An 18,410-nucleotide genomic window follows, 5' to 3' on the forward strand; every position below is an offset into this window, starting at 1 on the left:
GAATAAAACCTCCACTTTGTTGTGATAAGATGATTGCAATTTTCTGAAATGAGTCACAGTAAACTTACTCGATTTTAATATTTTGATCCGTCAAAAATCGAAGAAAATAGAGTTGAAAAAATGTTTAATCCATAAGAGTGAAGAAGCATAAACATAAAATTTAAAAAAATAAAACTAAGTGTTAACTAGATACAAACTCTTTGATTTTTTCATTTTGTAGCGTGTTTTAATATAATTTAGAGAATTTATTAGCAACGATTATTTGAATGTGCTGCGATTTAACAATTGAAAAAAGTCAACGTATGTTGGTATTGCAGCGTTTAGGTGCGATAAGAAAAACAGCATGAAAACTAGTTAATGGAGCTGGCTAACTGAGGTATTTTAACTGAAAAAATTATTGGAGTGGTTAATATACAGAACCTAAACATAAGGATCAGAATACCATTTACTTTCCTCCGTTTTATAACAGACTGTTTAGAGTTTTTTTTTTTTAATGGACACTCAAATTCTTTGTTAGTTTAACAGAGAGATGTGAATACGGCTGCAAAACAGCAGCACACTTTTAAGTTTTCTTTAATATTTATTAGTTAATGGTTTTCAGTCTCTGGTTGTATCAACCTTATATTTCTGGATTTTCAAAATCGTAAGATGATAAGTATTCTTCATCCGTAAATATAATTTTATCAAAAGGCCAAATAATAGTACATCTAAATCCAGATTTTATATTTGTAGGAGTAGCAGCTTTATCCCAAGCTTGGAGACAAATTTGTGGCATATCATAAATGCTAACAATTAGACCAGGTTGTGATAACATCCATAAATCCAGATCACTATTGTAAAAGTGGTTAACTCACCCAAATACAGTTGTCTAATGGTTGAAGTTTATTTGATTTAAGTGGTGGCAGTGATAATTCCATGGTAAGCATGATAATTCCATTTTCCTTGCTGTAATTCAGTCTGTCTACAAATAAATAGAACTCATGGTTGTCCATGATCAATAAGACCTTGTTTTTTTTTGAAAAATGAACATTATGATAAAAATATTATAACACCTTAACGAAATTCTCACTTGCCATCCAGGCAGAAGGGTTAACCAAACCAATATCTGCAGAGTCTGGAATATCTTGCATCATTTTCCTTTTATCAAAGCGGCGGCGAAGAAAGATCCGAACAGGCGGTAAGGCATGACAAGCCGCACTTATGATTCCATAGCACTTAGACTTTTATATACATTCACTTGAGAATTCCTTCGTGTGGAATAATTTACAAGGGAATTATAGTCTTGCAATTGTTAATGATTGTGCAAATAGAAATTTACAAAACTTTATTAATTTCTTGGGGTGTTGTTAAGGGAATCGTTACAAACTCATTTATAGATCATAAGTACTTACATTCCTAAACCTTTGTAGGTAACTGTTTGTTCTGAAAAAATAACATTAACTCTGGCAGAGTTTATAACTAGGAGTTATAATTGAAAGTTTTACATCAAAGAACCAAAAAATTGTTTTTTCACTCTAAAATCTATTTTTTAGCAAGAAACTGTTACCTAACTATTTTAACGCTAAGAGTGTACCAACATATATACCTAATGTTAACAGGGTAGGAGATTGTGTCTATTCTCTCACTTTGTATTCGTCTTCCCTATATAATAGGTTATTAATAACTGAGTTTTGTATGTAATTTTCTTTTTATAAAATGTTATTTATATTGTTATTATTTACATACTACTTTTTACTATTTTTTGATGATTGGTAAGAATGATCATGTGGACTGTTGAACCTTATCATAAATCTTGTCTCTTGTAATAATGCATTTAACTTGTTTTTTTTGTAAAGAAGTCATACTTGTCGATATTTTTGTTTTGGAGTTACAGATTTTTTTTTTTTTTTTTTGTTATTCACCTCCTCAAGGCCAAGAAGGCCACTACAGATGAGGAGGCTACTTAATAGTGGTTATAACCCTCTCTCAACTCTATAACTCCGAAACACGAACCTTGAGGAACAAGGCCGCTGCGCGGAAAAACAAGTTGAGCGCGGTACTACCAGGGACGTGGTGGGGATCAAACTCAGAACCTCTCGCTTATGGAGCAGGCGCTTTACCACTACACCACTACCACATATTTAAAAAAGGAAGAAAAATAAAAGTTGCCTCTATAGTAATGGCTCCTCTGCCTAGGAGGTATGCTACTATGGAGGTGAGTTTTTAAACAAAAAAGTTTTATTTTTCTAACATTTTTGAGATTTTGGTTATCTCAGCTCTGGTACATCACCTAACTAAGAAATTCAAGGGGTATACCTCCAAAAAGAAATATGATTTTAAGAATCGGAACTGCATTTTTTCTATAAAAATGTTCCGCTTAGATGTTAATCTAGTTAGTTCAGATCCAAAAGTATTTTATAAAGATTATCTTAAAAATTTATGAGGAAGTCATTAAATTTCAAGTAGACAAAATTTCAGGAAGAGTCTTTTTCCAAATACCACTTATATGTTGTGGTTATTAAGAAACCACTTATTGTTGTGGTTATTCGGAAACCACTTGTATTTTGTAGTTATTTGAATACCACTTATATGTTGTAGTTATTAGGAAATAAATCATTCTAAAAACTTTCTGGAAAAAAGTTCTGACTTGTGATTTAATATAGTTATGTTGCCCAATATTTTGTATAGTATGTTGGCAAAAAATAGTTGTATAATATTATAATGTTGAGAAAATATTATTAATTTGATATTTTAATGGTAAATAAAATAGTTTATAATAGATCAATTTAAATAATTTAAATTGAATGGAAAATTTTGTATCAGGGAGTCTTGCTTTAAATCTCTGTTTTTTCCTGGTCTCTGGTAAGTGACTAATGATCTGTAATAAGAAAGAAATTCATGAGATTTAATGACTTCGGGCCTAATGTTTTTTGGTCTAGAGTCCTAAAGTCTTTGCTGCCATTACACATAAGAACTCTGAGTTCTAATTTGATTGTTTCTCTAACACATAAGTTCAAATTTTTTCCCCCAAATGTAGTCCATAAGACTCTTTACTTTTTCAGAGCTCCTGGAAGCACCCCAAAAAAGCACCCCAAAAGCTCCTGGAGAGCTTTTGGGGTGCTGCATCACTGTTTTATATGCTCTATGGTAATACTATAATTTTTATGAGTTGTTTTATTTTTAGGAGTGACACAAGATGATGATAACAGTTTGATTCTACAATCTCAAGGGTTGTATTTGTTATCATGTATTCTTCTTATCGAGGTCCGACAGTATAACAACATTATAAAAGTATTAGCAAATTTGAATGAAGGTGTTTTAGATAACTCATTACAATCATGGTCAACTGAACAGACTGGATTAACAAGCATTAAAGTGAATGGTTTATTTCGAGCTAATAAAAATGATTCTCTGCATGTGTATATAAAGTCTACAAATGGTAACATAGTGGTCAAATCACACAGTCAGCTAAATTTAGTATTACTTTCTACTTATGATATTCGGCAGTTTGTGTCAGCCAGTTTGCTCAAAGATTTTTTTGTTGAAAAAAAAGCTATACGATTTTACTGGACAAGTGTAAACTTATTTAGTTCATTTATAACCACTAATCTGTTTAATAGGCAAGGTGGTGTATTTGTTGCTGAAAAGCAGGGTATCTATATTGTTTTAGGGAACTTTATTTTTAACAACAAGCAAGATTATACTTGTACTACATCTGTTATCATATTTAAAAATAGTAATGATGTTCTTATTGAATCTACCTTGATGGCTTCAGCATTGTATTTTACAATAAACATTGCACGAAGTATTGCATTAGAAAAAGGTGATAGAGTTTGGTTAAATGTTACATCATCTTGCTTAAAACTTGTGCTGTCTAATAGTACAACATACTGTATTGGATACTTGAACCCAGGTCTTTCAGTTTCATTGAACCCAAAAGAAGGTCTTTCAGTTTCATTGTACAAAATAGAATCTTATATTGGTAAAGATAACTGGAATTTGTTAGACTTGTTTAATTATGGCAGTAATAAAAATGGTGGTTTCTCAACCAGAAATGTCCATCATGCTTCAAACTTTGTCTCTTTTAAAAAAGCAGGTTTGGTCTTAATAACAATTAATTTAATAATAAAAGCTCCATTTAATACAACAATGAAATTAGCAGTAACAAAAAATGTTGAAGCAATGACTCTTAATCAAAAAGATTACTTTGGTGAGACATTTTCATTAGTAACCCAATCTTTTTCATCTACTTCTCAACAAACAATTAGTTTTGTATCTCTTCTTGAAGTTGCACAAAATGATAACTTAAGGTTAAACATTTATTCTTCAACTAGTGAGCAATGGTTCGTTTTATCTAATAGTACTGTTAGCTTGGTTTTGATTTATTCAAACAGATTCTCACAAGTTCCAGAGTTAAACATCAATGGATTGGAATTACAACAGGTTACAACATCATTGGATTGGAAACTCCTTTCTTGTGTAAAAGGTGATCCCAATGAAGAGTTAATATATATAAATAAGGGTCTGTTTAATACACATCAAAGTAAGGTTTTCTTTGTTAGTACTTTAGTACTAGTTACAGATAATTTGCTTGAAGATGAAGTTAAAATTGCCTTGATATACAATGAAGCTGTTTATGAAAAACAAAAGATTCTTTTAGTTAGTGAAGAGCATAATATAAACTCGAAAACAGTATTTAAATTGTTTAGCACGTTAGTGATAAATATTGGACAGAATGTTGGGGTATTCATACAGTCTTCAAAGTTGTTAAACTTAAAGGTAAGTTGTTCTATCTCCTTTTCACCTTTAGGTAGTATGGAAAATGTTATAGGATTTCAAGCAAGTCTTGATAATCCAAATGTTGGTCAAAATAGTATTGAGGTAGTGAGATTCTATGACTCAAGTCAGTCAGAATTTTCTCAGGATTATCATTATAACAATAATAATTTTTTCTCTTACGGTGAAGGTATATTTAAAGCTCCAGTTACCGGAATTTATTTAATATCTGCCATTATAATAGTTAAAGACCTGATTGCCTATGATACACAATCAGCATATATTACAGCATGCTTTAATGTCAACAATAAACATTCAATTTATTGTACCAAACGATTAGTCGCTTCTTTTAAATCAAGGGTAAAGAGATCTTTTACGTTATCTCTAGTTGGTCCAATAAAGCTTTCTAAAGAAGACAAAACTAACTTAGTAGTTTATTCAAATTTTTCTGGAAGTTTGCATGTTGCAAAGTCTTCAAGTTTTTCAATAGTATTAATTAATGATATTGATGATAATTCAGCCAAAGGATTTTTAGTAAATATTCCTAAAATCATTGTGCGCAAGACTGAAAACCAGTTAAATTTAATAAATGGTTGGAGCTCAGAATGTCCATCTAGTGGTTGTTTTAAATGCATATCAAAAGATAATCCAGTGATTTTGAATTTTGAGAGAATAGTTGTTCATTATGGTGGAACTTATGTTTTATCATTACAAATTCACTTTAAGAATAAAGTTGCTTCAGAAAGTTATCAACTTGTTATAAAATTTGGTGAACTGATTCTTGTTTGTGATGAAACAGCAGGAATGTACAAAGAAGTAAGTTTGAGTTGCTTTTTTGTTCTTTTGATGAAAAAAGAAGATGAGTTTAGTGTTTTAATAAGAAGTAGAGCAGATGTTACAGACGAGAATTTTTTTACTGATAAGTTTGATATTTTTGAGAAAGGTTATTTGTCAATATACTTGTTACATGATGAAAAGTCTTTTCAAGCTTCATCATTTTTTCTTAAGGTATTATCAATATTATTTATATATTTTTTTTGTTATAGCATTTTCTAATAAATCATTTTTTAGGACAAAATTGAAAGTAAAAAAGTATATATATTTAGTTAAATCCCAATAATCTGGAGTTTTCCAATTCTCTTGAAGCACTAAAACCATGGCAGCAGGAAACATCTTCATATTACTGTCTTACATGTGGGTATTCTGCATCAATTGGTGTTTTAACAGCACAGTCTTCAGGCTGTTATTTTATTTCAATGGAAATCACATTCAAAAGGTCTTTAGGTGATGTCAACTTTTTTGTTCACTGGTTTCCAATAATAAAAGATGAAATTAATTTTTTTACTGCTGTTTCTAGTGTGAGGTGCGTGAAGTTTTAAATCTTTTTATATTGAAAAATCATAAACAACATCATCATATCTTAGCAACATCGTTATCTCTTAGTAACAATTACTTCATTATTTTTACTTTTTTTGTTTGTTAGCACATCACATATATTAAAACTTCATGTTGTTGGTTTTATTACTATGGATAAAAATACCCAGTTGTCATCTTCTTTCCACACCTCTAGTTTTGGATTGCTTGTACCACGTGGAACAATTTTTTCATACACCAGAATATCAAACTACCCATTGGAAACTTGTGAAACATATATAAAGTTATCAGCATTTACTTCAACATTAAAAGAACACAGTATTATTACAGAATGGGTACCTTACACGTCAAGTTCTTTAAAGGCTGATAATTTTCCACTTTACAGAAGTGGAGTATATTTTTTTTCTGCAAACCTAATAACACTCTCTTCTTCGGGAACAAGAATTTCCTTTGGAGTGTTAAACAAACTTAACACACTTTTTTTGGCTACTTACTACACTGTACCAGACACAACTTTCACGTTTTTGCTTGCCGGAGTTGTTTTAGTTAAAACTTCAAAGGTAGTTTTATCCGTTTTTATGTCATCTAATAATACTGCAACAATTCAATCTCAGTCAACTTTGTCCTTGGCTTATATAGGAGGTATAAAATCTCCAGCAATATTGCTTACTGTAAAATCACCAGAAAGTCATCACTGGATTGCCTTTAAATGGGTTTTGATAAATGCATTTGAAGAAGAATATATTTCAGGATTCTTTTATAAAAATAAAGTGGTTGTACCTAAAGTTACTGGTTTGTACCTCATATCAGCGCATGTCATTGTCTCTGTTTTAATGCCGTAAGTTTTCTTGTTACAAAGTTTATTTCTTGTTTTATCCTAAAGTTATTTTCTTATTTTGTTTGTCATAAAGTTATTTTCTGTTTTATAATGCAATCATCAAAACTATAGAGTTCAGTTAACATTTGGAATCTTTGTTAACGATGAATTAACTGTAACTGGTTTAAAACAACTAATAAGTGTAGATACATTAACAGTATCAAGAAGTATGTATTTACGGAAAGGGTCTGTTGTGTCAATCATGATGTATAGCAATTCAGAGACAAAGTATCAAGTGGAGGCGAGAAGTTCTTTTTCAATGGTTCTTGTTGGTATGTATAAATTTTCATTTTAACAAGTTTCTTACCGTGAAATACTTTAGTTCTCAGAGTTATATGAAGTTTATTGTGTTTAGAGCAACTTGGATCAGACATCATTCAAATGCCTCCTGTTATTACTAGTGAACTTTATCCTGGAAGTTTTTTAGAATTAGCTGTTGGTATGGAGTGTAACTTAGAGTGTAATACTGTATCTAACACTGCAGAAACTTTTACTTGGTACAAAGATAATCAGGTATGTTGTAATTTTGTCCTTGTGTTAATGATAATGAACCATACTGTGTACAAATGTATTTTAGTTTTTTAATCTAAGACCAGAACTTTTATCTCTCTAAAGTTTATTTTTTAAATTTTCTTACAGTAAGCTAACACTCTGAAATCAATTTAGTTTTGTATAGTTTGAATGCATAAATGGTATTTTTTTTTTTAAATTTTTAAAATTACAGAATATTTCTAGGAAATTACTGGTCACAATGATAAAATTTTGAAAAAATGTTTGTTGGGAAGTGGATTTTATCAATGTCAAGCAAAAACTGATAATATTGGGCCAATTTCAATTGCAACTGAAGTTCTTATTAACGGTAATCAATGTTAATTCTTTTAATTTTTAATATTTTTTAATTTTTTAGTTTGAAGAGCTTTCAAATAGTATGAATACTAATCTAAACACCTAATTGGAAAATATTAGTAATCTTATAATATTAAAGCAAATTTAATGAGGACAATAATAATAATATGAGATATGTTAATGAAAGTGATAATAAGACGCTTTTTTCACAATATATAGTATATTAAAAATACATAAAAGATATGCAAATTAATAAAGAATTTGAATATTTTTCCTATTTTTTAGAAGTCAATGAATGTGAAGATAAAGAACACTGCAAAGGAGTCAACATGACATGTATTGATACACCTTTATCCTATAAATGTGATTGTTTATATGATCTAAAGTATTATGGTGGCCAGTGTGTCGGTAAGTTTACAGTAAATATTTTTTCATATATACCTACAAACTTGTTAATGAAATAAATACATTTTCTTATATTTTTTAAATGTTGATTTTTTTGTTTGTTTAGTTGGTTTAATTTATATTTTATTTTTGTTATTGTTTGTCGTTGTTTTTGTTGTATTTTTATTATTGTTTGTTTTTTGTTGTTGATGTTGTTATATTGAAGTTATTTCTGGTAACAAAAGTGCTAATAACTTAAACAAGCTTTGCCAAAAAAGATTTAAACTCTTCTGGTTAGTTGCAAATTAAAGTTATTTTTTTTGTGTGCAAATTAGCTAATCAAAAAGATTTTTTTGTTATTGATGTATTGTATTCTATTTGTGATGTTAAATTGTGTTGCTAACATAATGCAACATTATTGTGATATTTTTTTGATGTGTAACATTATATAATGTAGTTAGAAAATTTTTTTTTTACATACCGCCAGCCTGGAATACAAGTGTCATATTTGACATTTTTGAAAAAAATGACTATTATATAATCGAATCATCTATTTTTTGTGCACTTAATCAAAAAAATACAATAGCTCTCTTAAATTTTTTTCCAATATAGTTCAATAATATAGTTATATTATAGAAGTTATAGAACTTAATATAGTTCAATAGACCTTTTGTCGTAAATAAACTTTTTATATGAGACAGTTGGCATACATTTGTTGTACTTAGCGTTGACCAATATTAGCGTTCTATATGATCACGTGACTTTAGATTTCATTATCTATATTCCCCTGTTTACTTTTTAGCATTTAGTTTTTTGTTAATAAAAAATAAATCCATTTGATTTATTTTTTAATATTGAATTGAAATGTTCAGTAAATAAAAAATATTACTTGTAATTAGAAAAATGAAACTGTATTTATAGATATATCATTTTTTTGTAAAGATAAGTAACAAATATGGATTATTTTATAACATATATGGAGTATTTTTGGTTTCTGATGCTGATTATCTGATACCAATTAGTATTTTCCTGGCTATGTAGCAGAAGATCCTACCATCTTTCTCTTCTATTACCATTTCTCCTAACAATCCTAACAAAGATTTCATTACAATGTCTTGTGCTCGAAAAGTTACACAAAGATAATTATTTTTACATTCTAAATAAATTCTTGAGGTTTCTCTTATTATCATTAATTTTTATTTATTTATTTGTTATATCAATTGTATTTATGAATTGTTTTTTATAATATTCTAAATTATATTTTTAATAACATTAATTTTTTTACTCACAAGAAAAAGACAAAGAAGTGTTAACAAGTGGAAAATGAATGTCAGAAAAAAGCAATGACAGTGTGGCAAGGCCTACATGGAAAGAAAAGGTTAAGAGAGACCAGAGAGAAAAGTAGGAGAAACTTGTTTTTCAGTATGTACACTAAAATGTTTTGAAGTTTTTAGTGCTGATGACAGAGTTGAAATCCATTCTTATTAATGGAACTAAAGAGACACTAAAAAACTTAACTTTTGTACTCAAAATGTAGAAAGGTGGGATTTTGTAAAAGAAAAAGCAAATGTTCAGGAATTAAAAACCATCAGAAATGTGTTTACAATTATCATTTTGAAAAGAATGATGTTAGAAGCAGAGTTAGTAAATTATTCTTTCTAAAAACTTTAAATATTAGTGAAAGAAGATTTTACTATGATTTTAATAACGTAGTAAATGAAAAATGGTTTGTAGAAAAACTCCTAATCAAGTCTTAGATAAGATCAGAGAACATATAAATAGTTTTCCAACAGTATATTCTCACTTTTGCAGACAGAATACTAAAAGTATTTAGAGTCGTTGAGTACAATTAAAATGTCCAGGTTGTTTACACAAGCTTACTCAGAGTTCAATGTAAAAAAGATGTTTATTATTTAACTTTTAATGTGGAATTCAATTTCATAAACCAAAGAAAGGTTTGTTTGATTTATGTCAAGAGTATAAAAACAAAGATGATAAAAAAAAACTGCAGCAAAGAGAGAGTAAACAATTAAATAGACAAGAAAGAAAATGCGCCCTAGCAAAAGTTGCAAATTGAGATTATAAAACTACTGCATTTATAACTTTTGATTTAGAAAAAGTATTTCCCCTTCCAATTGCTAATATTTCTACATTCATTCTATAAAAGAAAATTAAATTGCTAAATTTCACAGCCCACTGTTCATTAAATAAAAAAACTTATTGTTCTTTAGAATAAGGGAAGGTAGAGGTGCAAATTAATTTGCAAGTTGTCTGTATAATCCATTAAATTTAATCATTCAAGACTGTCCTAATATATCAAATAGTTATATTATTTTGTGGTCAGATTCTTGTGTTTCTCAGAATAAGAATTCAATTGTATCTATGGCAATAAAATTTTTTCAAAATGATAGCGAAATACCGCTCATTGAACAGAAGTATTGTGAACCCGGTCATAGTTCAGTACAGAATAGATTCCTGGTCATAGTTCAGTACAAAATAGATTCAGATTCTGCACATTGCGTGATTGAAAAAAAAATTAATTCACTTTGAGAGTCCCCATTCTTTATTCCTTCTACTTTATTCCTCCTACTTTATTCAAATTACTGTAATCTATTGAAAAAACTTCTGGAGTAGAATTGAAAATCATACAAATGTAGATGACTTCAAAAACTTCAAACTTGCTTCCAAGTTTTTATATTTCAAAAAGAGTCTTTTGCAAAAGTAAAACTAATGCGTCATAAAAAATAACCTTTTCATATTAAATTCAATAAGTCATTGTCATGTCCATTAGTTAAAGAAAGGTTAGTAAAAGGTACCCCTCAGAGAAAGAATAAACAGAAAATTAAAGTTCTGAAAGAATTTCCTCTATGATTCAACAGGTTTTTTGCTCTCAAATAAAAAAATTGATGCCCTTGAGTCAATGGTAAAATAATTTGTCTGTGATGATCTTGAATTTTATAATCGTCTTTTTGAGTCACCAAGTCTAAACAATTAAATATATCACTTTATAAAATGTTCTTATAAACATTGTATATATTTATTTCTTTATATATATTTATATATATTATATTTATTTCTTTATTGTAAAAAAAGGTACAATAATGGAAATGGTTGTTATTTATATTTAAGGAACTTATTTATATAAGGTTATTTATATAAGGTTTAACTTATTTATATCACTTTTTACAGACAAGTTGAAAGGTATGTGTGTTAAATTGATTTTTTTTTAATGATTGAAAAAAAGAAAAATTGTAAGTTTTTTGTGAATATTTAATTATTTATAAATTGATTATGTAAGTAATGCTTACATCATACTCAATTTATTAATAAATATATATGTATAATAAGCTTATTAATTTCTATATCAGAAGCTTGAACATTAAAAATTGTTTATTTCTAAGTATATGGCAGATAAATCTGTAAATTGGTTACCGGTAATGAGTTAAAGTAAAAAATGCAAAGGAGCAGTGAATTAGTAGCCTACTAAGAATATGTTGTCATTGTTAGTCACAACATAAGTAAATTTAACCTTAATTCACCTACTATCAACTTAATTGCGTCTATGACAATTGTATTCCAACAAAATGTTCTGATTTCGAAATAGGTTTGTTGTATTTGAAAAATAGTGCTCTTAGTTACGGGGGTAGTTTTTTTTTTTTTTTACAAAAACATTGATTTTAGTCAACTTAGTTAAATTTCAACGTGTAATTAAATTTACATAAACAAAAATTACACTTTAAATTTACTCAATTTGAACACAGTGTCATATACAACACTTGTATTCCAGGCTGACGATATATTGATCTATTAGCCTTTTTCAAACCGTGTTAGATCTGGTAACTAATATTTACTTGAGGGGGCATTTTTTTGAAGCACAGTATATGTTCAAACAACAATATAAGCAATATCAAACAAATAACTACAAGTTTCATCATAATAACTTTCTTTTATAATGGAGCATGCAAAATTCACATTAGAAGAAGCTACCACGTTAAAAAATCTGTAACTGCCTACTTCAGGCACAAAAAATGTACTTCTAAAGGATGTACTTTTAAAGGATGTACTTATAAAGGATGTACTTCTAAAGGATATACTTCTAAATCGAATTAAAAAGTTTAATAGATATCTGAATTTGCTCAATAAAATCAATAGCAGGGCTGATAGAAATTTCAAATTTGAGTGCAGTTTAGATTCTTTGATGATAATTCCACCGAATTCTGCGAAATGGGAAATAGATTACTCTAAAATGCCATTTGTTGATCAAAAGATATTTAAAAAATATTTGTTGCATAAAAACAAAGGAAGTATTGACCAACAAGCTGCACGTATGCATCAAAGCAGAAAAATAGTAAACACCTTTGTAAAAGCAATGGTAAAAAAATCCTATGAACATCGGAACTGCAGTTATTTTATTCGTTAATGGTGTGCCATTTAAATTACATTGTCCTTGTCCAGTTGCTTTAAGTGGTTTATGTTGCCATGTATTATGTTTATTTTTGTCTTTACAACATTACATGTCCACAAAAGAAAAAATACTTGAGCTTACTTGTACACAAACACTTCAAAAATGGCACAAAAGAATTGCAAAAGGCTCTATTCCTATGATGCCTCTTAAAGATATTAAAGTAAAATCAGCAAAGACAAATAAAAACATGGCATTATTAAATGCTCTGCTGTTGATCCTGACACTTCTTATTTTAAACATGATGTTTCTAACATATCTAATGTACTAAAAGAAAAGCTCAAAAAGGAGAAACCTGTTACTGAACACTTTTATTCAGTTCTTTCTAAATATGATAGTGGTAGAAAGTCTTTTTTAGGAGAGATTTAACTTTTATCTTTAAAAAAATTTAAATTTTATCTTTGAAAAAAAAAGCAATATGCCTTGCTAATCATGATTATACAAAAATGCTTTTATTTGATAAAACAATATTATCTAGCGACACAAATAAATTACAGAGAATTAACACAATAATAACAAATTTCAACAATTCTTCTGCTTTTAATACACGAATTGGTATTGTAAGCTTTGACCAAAACCACAGGGAGCTAATTATATAGATGTTGCACAAAATGCTGAAGAGTGGGATCAATTAAATAGATTTGAAATAATTGGAACTCGTTTACGTTCTTTACTTAAACTTCAGGGAAAAAACGAATTTATTGAATGCTGGAGTACTGTAAAAACTGGTAAAAGCGAAGATAACAAACTTTTGATCAAAAATATAAAAAGAGGACTAGAGTTTGAAAAAAGTGCTATATCTTATTTTGAAAAAGTTTCCCAATCAAAACGATGAAATGTGGTTTCTTTACACACTCTACAAAAATATGCTATGGAGCAAGCCCTTGCTGCTGGTGGCTTGCTTTTAGAGGTTAAAACAAGGGCAGAAAACTGCGATGGACCCCTTCAATCATTAGATTGAATGGAATTTTTTTTTTTAATTGAATTAAATAATATACTAATTAATATGCTATTAGACATTTGTGACACTATTTTATCTGAATTAAAAAACATTTGCATGGAACTATCATGAAAACAAAGAAGTTTGTTTGCTCAGAGAAAAATTGCTCACCAAAGAACTAAACTTTGAAAACCAAAACCAATTCGAAATTTTGTCAAGAAATACACAAGATTAGTTGTTTTATTAAATTTTGAGAATGATACCGACTTTACAATTCAAACATAATGTATTTTTACATATAACTATTTATCTTTTTGAAATATTTTATTATTAATTACACGGATAAACAAATAAAAATTTTTTGTGGAAATCTTGTTAACTAGGTGGTTTTTTAAAACAAATTAAATATGCTGATTTCAAATATGCAAACCATTTTTTACCATCACATCAAGTTGTAAAGATATTTGGGTTCAAATCTTTAGTATTTGGGGTAAAGTCTTAATACTGTCGAAAAAAAAGTTATTTAAAATGTCAGCCTGGGTCTCAAAAAAAGCGTATTTTCATAGAGATTTTAGAAAATTTTGATTTAAAATTTATTGAAAAAAAAGTTATGTGAAAAAATGCTAAAGACTCTTAAAAAAATTTTAACAAAATGTTTCTCAGCAATAATACAAAAAGTACTTATTTTTATTACAAACAAATAACATTTTTAAAATCTATATGAAAATACACTTCTTTTGAGACCCAGGTTGACATACTTTTGAATAACATTTTTTTCGACAATATTAAGGACTTTAACCCAAGTACTAAAGATTTGAACCCAAATATCTTTACAACTTGATGTGATGGTGAAAAATCGTTTACATATTTGAAATCAGCATATTTAATTTGTTTTAAAAAACCACCTAGTTAACAAGATTTCCATAAAAAAAATTTATTTGTTTATCAGTGTTATAGACCCTGGATAAATGTCACTGAAAAAAAGGCCCATTTCATGAGGAGCTTTTCCAATAAGGGCTTTCCCTGCATTAATGTTTTTGTAGTGAGAGAACATTAATCTACTCAAATTAAGATTAGAAGCATGCTGAAATTTGAATTCAGTGGTATCTATGACAATTATAACAATGTCAGTTAATTCATTGCTAGTTTTCACAAATATATCTGGCATTTTCTTTAGAAGAAAACTACCATCAACTTTTAAATCCATTTCGTTAAAAAGTGTAGCACAAAATATAACCCGATCAGTGAAAATTCTATGTACAGTTGTATAAGGCTTCAAGCAAAAATTTTATAAATTTAATCCATGACGACATACAGTCAGAACACTAAAGAACTGTGTTTCATTATTAACAGTTTTTTCACCTGTATTTGGACAACCTGGGTATGGTATATAATGTAGATACGGTTGGACACATTCAAAAAGCCTATCAAAATTTTCTTTTGAAAAATGAGTGGCTCAAAAGTAATTGGACAAACTAAATTCTAACAACGTTGATATAACTTAGAGTATTTTAACTTCTTTTTCTGAAGACAGATTTTTATAAAAACATTCAATGATCAATAATGAGCAATGGGACATAATAAATATTTAAGCAAGGCAGTGAAAAAGTTGATTCTACAAGCATCTAATAACGGTAAGGCTATGCAACAAATTTCAATAGATATGAACATTCTGCGATCAACAGTTGGTTATACATTAAAAGTTTTTCAACAACATAGTCACTTCCAAGTTTCAACAAAGTCAGGACGCCCGAAATCAACAACTTTTCGCCAAGATAATATTGTAGTAAGATCATCAAAGGCAAATCCACGCACAAGTGCTAAAGAAATTCATAGAAAATTTACACAGTCACATCAAATTTTTTGCTCTTATGCGTCGCTTAAGACAAAACAACTTAACGCTTAAAGCGTCGCTTAAGACAAAACAACTTTTTTGGCTGTCGTCCTGTTAAAAAACTTTTTGCAAAAAATCGTAGAGCATGGTTAAAATTTGCTAAAGAACATCTACATTTGACAGCAAACCAATGGTCGAAATTACTATGGAGTGATGAATCAAAGTTTAATATGTTTTGGTATTATAATATGGAAACAATCCAAAACACACCTCCAAGCTAGTCAAGGAATTTCTGGCTCAAAAGAAAGTTTGTATCTTGGAATGGCCGTCGCAATCTCCGGACCTGAACCCAATCGAACATCTTTAGGAACATATTGAGAGAAAAACTAGTGTTCAGAAACCATCTAATCAGCATGATTTGTTTGAGTTGATTAAGTGCACTTGGGAGGAAATACCAATTGATGCTTTAATTAATTTGGTTGATCAAATGCCACGTAGATGTAATGCTGTCGTGGCGGCAAAAGGTTTTCCAACGAAGTACTAGAATTATGCACAGATTATATACATTATGTAACAGAATATACCACTATGTAACATTATATATATTATTTAACAGAAACCTTCATAAAAAAATGCTGAAAACTTATCCTTTGTTGAGAATCCTTTTTTTCTTTTTCTAAACGACGTATTTAGTTTTTCCAATTACTTTTGAGCCTATCATTTCCATTCTTTTATTAAAATTTTGAGTAATTACTCCCAAATTTGGATTTTTTTTTTTTTTTAATAATTGTAGTATAATTTGACATGCTTATGCAAAATTTCATTTAAAAATGTTTACTCGATGAAAAAATATAACCAAAAAGATGTTTGTCCGATTACTTTTGGACGCTACTGTAAGTACTGAAATGCTTGTTTTCTTGATTTAATATTTTCATAGGTAAATTGTTTTGCTCTTCAATTAACTATGCTACCAGAGAGATGCATAATTTCAACTTTTAACTCTTGAATTTTTACACTTTGCTTAAGTACTTTATTTTTAAATTTGGATATGCAAATATCTTTTTTTTATAACAGTTTGCAATAATTCGATTGTTTTTAAGGATTTTTTTAAAGTTGTTTTTTTAATTCAGTTTTTGAAAATTCTCTAGTTTTTTTCATAGTTCGTTTAGAACGAACTACAAAGGTTCGTCTGTTTTTAAAACTATATATATTTTGAGCGATTGATAAAGCAGTTTTAAATCTTTTTGAAGCATTTTTAAATATAAACAATTTCTTTGCTTTGTGTGTTGTCGAAATTGCGTTAATATAGCTTTTTTTCTATATTAACGCAATTTCGACAACACACAATATAACTCTTTTTTTAAGCTTTTCCAGCTGATCTAGAGGAACAATAATGTCTGGTAAATGTTCGGTGTTATTTCTAATGTTGCTATTCCAATGGGCGGAACATATATGTCCTTTTTTCCAATTCATTCCAGATGTTTTAAAAAACTTCATGTAAAGTTTCTGAATATTTTCATCTCTCGGCAATCGATATGCTTTTATAGGATTTCCCTCATTATCTTTAGATCTAAAGTTGTTAAAACGAGCTGCAATACCACTTCATAATTTAGAAAAGAATTAAACTGCCTAAAAACAACAAGTTATAAATATAAACAAATATTGCGCTTTAAAAAAAATGTCCCCTAAAGTTAATATTAGTTTCCAGGTCTGAAGCGGTTTAAAAAAGGCTAATTTTATAACTTTTATCTTGTACCATTATTTTATGCGCACTTATAATTTAATATGAAAAATTATTATTTATACTTTATCTAAAGGTGTTTTTTGTATTTTTTTTTCTTTAGAAAATGTAACAATTCAAACTAAGTCGCGTGAACATCAAGCGAGTTCTATCCCAGTTACATTGTTTGTAATGGTACCTGCAGCAGTTTTGATAACTATTTTAATACTTATATGCTCAGTTTTTCTGTGCTTAAAATGGAAGAAATCAAGAGAAGATCGTTCTGACATGGAATTCCTTCAATTAGACTTAACTGAAGAAACTATTCCGATGCAAAGTTTAAACGTTTCTCAAGTTTTAGAAAGTCCAGATATTGATAAAACCAGCACTGGTACAAGCATTTCGTACTCTCTTGCTATAAGTTTATCAGCAAATGACGAAGATGAGGCAGAAGGCTTTGAAGAAATAAAATGGAGAAAACTTTCTAATGCAAGCACTTTTGTATAGTTTTATCGTGTAAATAAAGTGTACTAAGCCTTGCCAATATAATTTTGTTTTCAACCATTATAATAAATTGTTTTCAAAGTTGTATTTAAGAATTATTTTTTATATTTTTTAATTGTAATTTTGGCAATATTTTCTACTTGCTTGATTTATGTGTTATAAAATATCTATAGATTTCATACTTAAACAAATGTGTTATCTTTTCGTTTAACGAGGATCTTTGACTGGCCTTTGAAAAACGTTCGGTGCCCAATATTAATCGTTTGGTTTATCTCAAGTTAAAACAATGTTTAGGCTCTTTATTATTTGTTATTTGGTCCGAGGAGCTCTTATGGAGAACGACATGTTTTGCTTTTACCATATAAAATGATAAATAAAGTTACCTTTATATAATAAAAACAATAACCCTTTAATAAAAAAAAAGATGCGCAAATTTAATTTTAACGCATCTTTTTTTCTCGCATATTTTTTCGCATTAAAAAAAAATGACTGAACTGTAAAAACATGGGGATGGGAGAGAGTTCCAAACCATTGAAATGGTAGAAAAAAAACTAGATGAATAAAAGTTTCTACAGTACGTAAGAACAGATACAGTAAAAGAGTGCGGTGAATAAAGAGTCAAGAAAATGAGTTTTGGTTGGTGAAGCTAGTAATGATAGCTCGTCTGAGCAGCGATCATGACAGTATTTGTATAAAGGAGAAACAGATGCAACC

General features: G+C 28.7%; 1 protein-coding gene across 2 annotated transcripts in view; it reads left to right on the plus strand.

The window, feature by feature from the left end:
- Nucleotides 1–17,887, plus strand: part of LOC100203660 (uncharacterized) — a 32,795-nt gene extending 14,908 nt beyond the window's left edge. The window contains exons 3-11 of one of the 2 annotated variants that reach the window (XM_065810045.1): nucleotides 733–918; nucleotides 3,164–5,763; nucleotides 5,862–6,118; nucleotides 6,239–6,967; nucleotides 7,079–7,278; nucleotides 7,362–7,519; nucleotides 7,742–7,865; nucleotides 8,138–8,260; nucleotides 17,317–17,887. In XM_065810045.1, the coding sequence (XP_065666117.1) occupies nucleotides 3,745–5,763; nucleotides 5,862–6,118; nucleotides 6,239–6,967; nucleotides 7,079–7,278; nucleotides 7,362–7,519; nucleotides 7,742–7,865; nucleotides 8,138–8,260; nucleotides 17,317–17,699 (3,993 nt within the window). In that variant the 5' untranslated portion in view covers nucleotides 733–918; nucleotides 3,164–3,744 and the 3' untranslated portion in view covers nucleotides 17,700–17,887. The remainder of the gene's footprint in view (nucleotides 1–732; nucleotides 919–3,163; nucleotides 5,764–5,861; nucleotides 6,119–6,238; nucleotides 6,968–7,078; nucleotides 7,279–7,361; nucleotides 7,520–7,741; nucleotides 7,866–8,137; nucleotides 8,261–17,316) is intronic. The other variant, XM_065810044.1, reaches the window with a different exon arrangement.
- The last annotated feature ends 523 nt before the right edge of the window (nucleotides 17,888–18,410 follow it).

This window comes from Hydra vulgaris, chromosome 11 (assembly GCF_038396675.1).
Source record: "Hydra vulgaris chromosome 11, alternate assembly HydraT2T_AEP".
NCBI classification, from domain to species: Eukaryota; Metazoa; Cnidaria; class Hydrozoa; order Anthoathecata; family Hydridae; genus Hydra; species Hydra vulgaris.